This window comes from Gadus macrocephalus, chromosome 9, assembly GCF_031168955.1.
Source record: "Gadus macrocephalus chromosome 9, ASM3116895v1".
In the NCBI taxonomy this organism is placed as follows: domain Eukaryota; kingdom Metazoa; phylum Chordata; class Actinopteri; order Gadiformes; family Gadidae; genus Gadus; species Gadus macrocephalus.
Window position 1 is genome coordinate 12,376,176 of NC_082390.1, and position 7,500 is coordinate 12,383,675.

General features: G+C 45.1%; 1 protein-coding gene across 1 annotated transcript in view; it reads left to right on the plus strand.

Moving 5' to 3' along the window:
- si:ch211-1e14.1 (UPF0606 protein KIAA1549) overlaps nt 1–5,217 on the plus strand; it is a 37,178-nt gene extending 31,961 nt beyond the window's left edge. The window contains 4 exon segments of the mRNA XM_060061738.1: nt 520–593; nt 1,260–1,408; nt 1,842–1,972; nt 2,169–5,217. Coding sequence (XP_059917721.1) covers nt 520–593; nt 1,260–1,408; nt 1,842–1,972; nt 2,169–2,366 — 552 coding nt within the window. The 3' untranslated portion in view covers nt 2,367–5,217.
- The last annotated feature ends 2,283 nt before the right edge of the window (nt 5,218–7,500 follow it).

Genomic DNA, 7,500 nt, shown 5'->3' on the forward strand with positions numbered 1-7,500 from the left:
CGGCCGACTCTCTCCAACAGCCTCTTAGGACCGGTTCGGGGGTAATTCACCCCTGTGTGTAAGCGGGATCAGCTTTACCGCGCTGCGCAGAACCGCTTATTCTGCTCAGAAAGGCGAGGCACAGGGGTTGCACTGCAAGGAATTAATGATACTTTGACTCGTGTCATTTGAAATGACATGTGCATGTACAACCAAATATAACGTCCAAACAAGACAGCAATTGTCACTACGTAGAAATGTGATTTGGTTTTTGTGGTTTTATGAGATTAAAGTATTGTGAACATAGTGTATGATTCTCCTATCCCATCAGACACATTGTTTTAGGGAGTTCTCTAAATATCAATATTTTGTTGCCATAAAAGTCTCTTGTTTAATTTGCAACGGTCGAGCGAGATGATACATTTGTTCTTACAGGAGGCACTCCTATCAACTGGAAGGGGAGCGAATCGATCCAGCGGGGAAACGTAATGATTCTGACCACTGTTCTCGGCTCTGTTTGTCTGCCCTCTCTCCTTGTAGCCCCTCACCATCGCTCAACCCCCTCACTCACAGAGGTACAACGACCTGGGTTTGCCCCCGAGCCTCCTACACCGGTGAGTCCTGCTGGATCCCATTAGATTTGCCGCCACCCCTTCACACCACGAACACCAAAAGGCTTTCCCATTGATCTGTGTCCTGTTTGGCCTCATTCCTACCCCTGAACCCGGTGGACATGGTTTTTTTTCGCCGATGGGATGGCTCCGTTGGGAGGGAGCGTGCTGAATAATTGAAGAGGGAATCATCATTATTTCATCGGTCTAATGGATCCGATCCAAGCATGGAAACTACTTAATGTCACACACTGTTGTTGGCTAGGGTTGTACACCCACACCCACAATCCAATAAGTCTATGCCTGTAGTAGGTTGATGACACATTCATGCTCGAGTCAAATGTCTCTCTGGGGGTCCATTCATTCTGTACCTAGTGTGATCATAAGACAGGATATCACCTTATTTTTTGTGAATGGTTTAGGAAATGGTCCTTAGAGTTGAGTCGCATAATCTTAAAATCATACAGTATTTTCAAGAAAAAACATGCAAAGTCGTCCAATCATAAGGTATTTAATAAAAAACATAAAAGATAGCACGGCAAATATTCTCCCCTCCCCAAGTACAGTATAAAACATAATTTGGCCTTTTATTTATTAACCTGTTCGACTCCGTTAAGGTACTGCCTATATGTAACATAAGCCACCTCCGGATCCCTCTCTGTGTTCCAGACAGGGGCTGGGCTCCAGCTTCCTGCCCCCAGGGGAGGCACCGGGCGCTGGGCCCCCACTGCAGCCTGACAGCCTGTACCCTAGCAAGGGCCACAACGCTGAGGAGCAGCCCTTGTCTGCCAGACCACGACCAGTAGGGGGCACTGCAGGTACGGTAACCTGAACCCTCTCACTAGCAGACACACATCCAAACACACACACACAGGACGAGTCTCTTTCGTACTCGCACTGTAAATCAATGTTCCCCGGACCCATAAGCTAGTTTTACTTCTCAAGTCAATCAACAGGCAGAGAGAACCCTCATCGATCGGGGTCTGGAGCAGTTTGTTAACGGCTGGGTCTTGGATGAGTAGCCCCAGCCCCCCAGTCTTCACCCAGAGCCGTAAAGCTGTCAGACCTAAAGCCCTGTTGAATTATTGAAGTAGACCTTGTCTGCTACGATGATTGAAGTGGGAGTTTGGCATCGGCCGCGACGCAGTGCAGAGACTATGAATAATGTGTGTGTGTATGTATTGTGTGTGTGTGTGTGTGTGTGTGTGTGTGTGTGTGTGTGTGTGTGTGCGCGCTATCTTTCCTATGAAGGCTCCCAGCTCCACCACCTGACGCAGGTGGGTCTGTCCAGCCGCATCAGCAGGGGACCGGTCGGACAGAATGACGGCTGGAGCCATTACCATGACAACGACTACTCCGCTCCAGGCCATGGCAAGGATGGGGTGAGTCCCGCTGACTGGGTGTAGATTTGACTAAAAGCGTGTGTTTAACACTTCCGAAAAGTATGTTGTCCCACGCCATCGCTGATTGTGAAAGCTACTTTAGAGTGTTTTGTCTCCCATGTTTTCGCACATCATTCAGCTACAATTCCTGGTCCATCCCGACCAATCACTCAACATTCCCTGTGTTTTCCCCCAGATGCCCCGGAACGGTATCAGGGAGCCCTCCGCACCGCCGGCCCACCAGGACACGCCCGGGCTGGGCTACCCCTCGGCCCCGGAGCCCCTGGACGTCGGCCCTCCCACCCACTCCTCGGCCTCCCTGATCAAGGCCATCCGGGAGGAGCTGCTGCGGCTGTCCCAGAAACAGGCGGCGGTGTCCAGCTACCACAGCTGAGGCGCCCCCCCCCCCCCCCCCCCTACCACCACCCGGACGCACCGGGCCCAAGTGGACCCCAGCCGCTCTCCGCCTCACCAGTCATGCCACTACCTGCCCTTGCCTTGGTCCTCTGTCTGCCTTTGTCTGCTGATGCTTCCCATGGAAGTCTGACTGCGAACGACATGCGGGGTGACCCATGCCTGTGCCCCGGCCCATCCGCTAGACTGAGGAACGCTAGGCAGTCGCCGGCCGGCGTATGTCCCACTGACGTACAGAGGGTTGAGTCATGGGACACATTGTTTGATACAGTATTTCAGGACGGTAGCGCGATCGAAGCAGGGTCAAGGCTCACTGCTTGTGAGCTGCGGTGTTGTGGGCAGCATCGAGAACATTCTTGTGAACTTAAGAAAGACAGGGGACACAACAAGAACATTCTGAGCAGTATTTTTTGAACCACGGGCCTTTCGGAGACGTCTCTCCTTTCGTCATTCACCCTGGCAAACTACTGTTGTCTGTTGTTTGCAGTTTGAACGCAACTACCATTTGTATTTTTTGCTGTGTTTATTATAATCATAACAGTAATGATAGCAGTTGTTTAGGGAAGGTTGTGTGTGTGTGTGTGTGTGTGTGTGTGTGTGTGTGTGTGTGTGTGTGTGTGTGTGTGTGTGTGTGTGTGTGTGTGTGTGTGTGTGTGTGTACAACTTACCAATGGTTGTCTCATTCTGCCTTACCATCTTTTCGCTCCGCCTTGACACTGTGTTCCAGGGATTCTGACAGGAGCTGCCTCCTCCACAAGTGAACTCTGCATCTACGTCATACACTTGTCTACGGCTGTGTGGTGCATGCTGGGATTCAGTGCTTTGATGATTTATGTGGCCAGTGAAACAACGGTTAAAGTGAATTGTGTTGAATTCTAAAAATGGCGGAAGGAGTGGGAAGTGCCTAATCGGCATGTCAGTGAGGACTCGTAGTAGGGGGACTTAAGAGACTTGAATTTAAGTACTTATAAACACTACCTATTTTTCAAAGTATCAAAGTAGCACATCATCTTCCTTCATGTTATGCATACTATGATGGTGGCCAAATATTTGAGTGACATTTTGAGGTTCTGAGATCAGTTCCCAGTTTTTATTCGTCACTATTGGAACCAGAAAGGGGATGTATTAATAATGAAAGCCCCAGCTTTGACATTCATAGCAACCTAATAAAGGGTCACTTAATGCAGGGTTTTCATTTTTTAACCAAAATAAAATCACTTCCTAGCCAAAATTAAGTATACAAACAGTAATTAAATTATTCATAATTCAACATAACTTATTAGTGAGGAATAGGGAGGTATACTGTAGATACACTATTGTTAATAATGCAATTGTTTCTATTTTGCTTGCCACTTGGAGCGTAATTGATATGTATGCTGACTGCAACATTCAGATCAGATGTTCCATCATGCTATTCCTACTGCATAATGGTATAGTAGGAGGTTCAAATGAATGAGGGTATGACAGCTTTTTTACAAACAGTAACCAGAGTCTTTCCAGTATACAGTATACACGATTACGGCATTTCTGTTTGTTTTTAAAGCAGGCAAAATGTTTTGTTTAGTAGCGCGGTCACAAGTTCTATTTACAATGATAATTTAGAAAGATGCTGTAGGTAAGATATAAGTGTTGTTGTTTGTGTCTAATGGTTAGAAATGCCACAGCCATTCCTAAGCTCATCAGTGAGTGAAATGCTCTGTGAGAATACCATTTGTGAGATGACGGCGTCTCCCTCTGTAGAATTCAATTTTGATTTGAAGCCTTTCCTGCCATAGTCTCTTCCCTGAATGGTGTTGGCGATCCATCTTGCCTGTCGAACAAATGTGTGTAAAAAGCAACACTTCCCAATGGCGGAGAAACGTAGGAAGGGAGAGAGCAGAAAGTGAGGGGTTGTTTTTATAGTGTTTAGTTTCAAAATCTTTGCTCTCTTTACTATCTTTACAACTCTGGAATCTTACCTACAGCCCCTTGAATCGTTTCCCTAATGTGCTTTGGGAAATACTAGTAATCTTCCTTGACTTGAGGTCCATTTTGTAATGTTCTTTTCAAACCTTCCTTTGTCATCCCACTGGTTTGACGCGTGTTCCGATTCTCCAGCCACGACTGTTCTGTGCACATATTGTTACGTTCTGGGCCTGAACTCCTATTTCGTATTAATTTTAAATAAAAATAACAATTAAACAAAAATATAAGAGGATCTGGTTTCAAAGGCAGAGTTTTTGACAAATACTTTCTGGGATTGGATGTCAGGAACTAGACATTGTATGAGGGGTATTCAATCAAATAACCACTGTTACACATCTGAGATGCTGTAGCCTCCTTTAATCCATGTGATGTGCCTAGCAGAATCATACCTCCCCCAACCGTGATGTTCTGTAATGGTTTCCTATCATCATCCTCATGAGTCATCCTCTGTGAACTATCTTGTTTCAAGAACAACTTCCCATTTCCTGCCATTTGCACTTGTTTTCCTGTTGTTTTCATCCTCCAAAATATGTTACAACTTTGTTGTTTATTTGTGTCACTTATTTTATTATTTAAAACCACTTTTAGGATAATTTTGTAAATTGGAATGTTTGTATCAATCTCACACTGAATGCCTCCATCTGCTGGTTTGGTTATGATTTAACAGCCTTAAACCCTCTGAGGCCAACATTTAGTTGTTTTTGTTTGGTCGGTTGGTTGTTTGCATGTGCTTTGGTTTTTGAGTGTGTTGGCTGGTCCAACGTTGTATTTGACTGATATAGTGCAAATGTCTTATTATTGATAGCTGTAGTCTTTTTGTTCACATTTGTTGGTTTTTGAGCATGAAATACACATGACACTGTTCATTTGTCTTTATTTTTTTTCCAAAGATGATATTCCATTTGCAACATTGACCTCTGTGAAGTTTAAAACAATCTAGGCTACATTCACCCCAAAACCTATTTTAATAACCAAATATTTATTTTATTCTCAGAGCTTGTTCAAATATTTTTCGATTTAGCGAATTAGTGCTTTTCATGTTTATACTTTTTAACTTTACTAATTGTTTGTTTTTAACTCTAAACCCGTTTGGTAAATGCCCACAAGATGGCAGCACCACACGCGAGAACCTCAGAGTAGACGACGTAACCCTCCCACGTACATTTAACTGAGCGTATGAGGGTATAGAACGATGCTAGCATAGCGTCGTTAGCTTCATCAAGCCGTTACTGGGAAAAATAGAATCCTACTTTAAAATGAATAGAACATGTATTTTAGGTGCAAGGGTATCAAGAGCACATAGTTTCTTTTTTGCGTGCAAATGTGGCAAGGGGTTGGCCCGGGGAATCTGCTGAGTCAGCGGAGCTATCTGTTGCGTTGATTTAGTGAGTAGACGAACCGGGCTACCCGCTAATCATTTATGGTCGACCAAAGATTTGATACTGAATACACATGGACGATAGTAGCCTATTTTCGGTTTGCTGATTAAATTTTGTTCATTCAAATTGAAAATTATCATGTAAAGGTATTACATACACTTTTCGGGCTCAAACTGATTGGATGCTCTTCGCCGGGCAGTATTTAAATAGGCCTATTGTATGTATCGATCTTTTAAGTCGACCATCAATCCAAAAGGCCTGATCCCTGCGATTGATTAATTGTCTGTTTTCTGAGGGGTCTATCAGTAGACTTTTAATTTCCTGACAAACAAGACCCTATGATTCTTGTAACTTGATCTGAACTCAAAGGTGGATGTTTGTTGGTGTGTTAAATCAGAGCCTCTGATTAGAAAAAACATGCATATCTTATTAAGATATAGGCTGCATGTGTCTTCGGTTCATAGAATGTGTTAACATCTTAATCTAATAGAGCACCTTTTTCTAAACAAATAAGTACAACTTTGCCCTTAAAATGAATAAAGGAACAGCAAACAAAACGCTGCACCTTGGTATGTTTAAAAAATCTTTCTCTCTCCCTCTCTCCCTCTCTCTCTCTTTCTCTGATCTCCCTTCTTTTTAAGCTCTTTATGTCTGCTCACAACAGACAGACTGCATTTTCTGCCTGTGGATTCTGTGTTTATGTTTTGAGGATATTTGACAATCTGAATAGTCAATATTTGACAATCTCTGCTGTAGCTATTCCTGACCTATTCCTTGCGACAGCATGTCCAATCGCAAGAAAAAGAAAGACAAATAAACTATTAGCGTCCTTTTTCTGATTTCACAGAATCATCATCATCCTCATCATCATCATCACCATCATCATAATCATCATCATCATCATGTGGTTAGAATCTCCCTCATTTTCTCTATCTTTTCCCATACAACGAAATCACAAATCTTCTGAACCGTTGCCTAGCTGCCCCTTCACCTGGGCTCTGGCCGTCTAGACTCTAATCCCTGTGTGTGTGTCTCTGTGTGTGTCCGGGTCTGTGTGTCTCTCTGTGCATGTGTGTGTCTGCACGTGTGTGTGTGTGTGTGTGTGTGTGTGTGTGTGTGTGTGTGTGTGTGTTTGTGTGTGTGTGTGTGTTTGTGTGTATGTGTGTGTGTGTGTGCGTCTGTGTGCCTGTGCATCACGAGTTAATGTGTGTATGTGTTTGTTTGCATGTATGTGTGTATGTGTGTGTGTGTGTGTGTGTGCGTGTGTCTGTGTGTGTGTGTGTGTGTACGTGTGGTCTGTGTGTGTGTGTTCAGGCCGGTGGCGCAGCTCCGTCCAGACCGGCACACTTGTACAACAACAGAGCCCACACCCAGGAGTTAATCTGGATCATGATGGTAATTAACGGTCTGAGCGCAGAGAGAGAGAGAGAAGGGAACAGGAGTGGGGGGGGGGGGACTAGGACGTTTATGGTGGCGGGCGGGGGGGAGCCGGTGCAATGGTACACGGAGCAGGAGGGAGGAGCCTTCAGCTACAGCAGGCTGCTCAGTCCACTGACCTTGGAAAATGTGAGCGAGTGAGGGTGGAGAGACAGAGAGAGAGAGAGAGAGAGAAAGGGGAGGAGAGAGTAGGGGCAGACCCACACACAGACGCACACACACACACACACACACACACAGTCATGCACACAGAGGCGTAAGCTCACTGACAGAGTTCCAACACTGCAGATCTGCCTGTTTCTCTATCGCTGTCAATCTGCTGTGCGTGTGGCT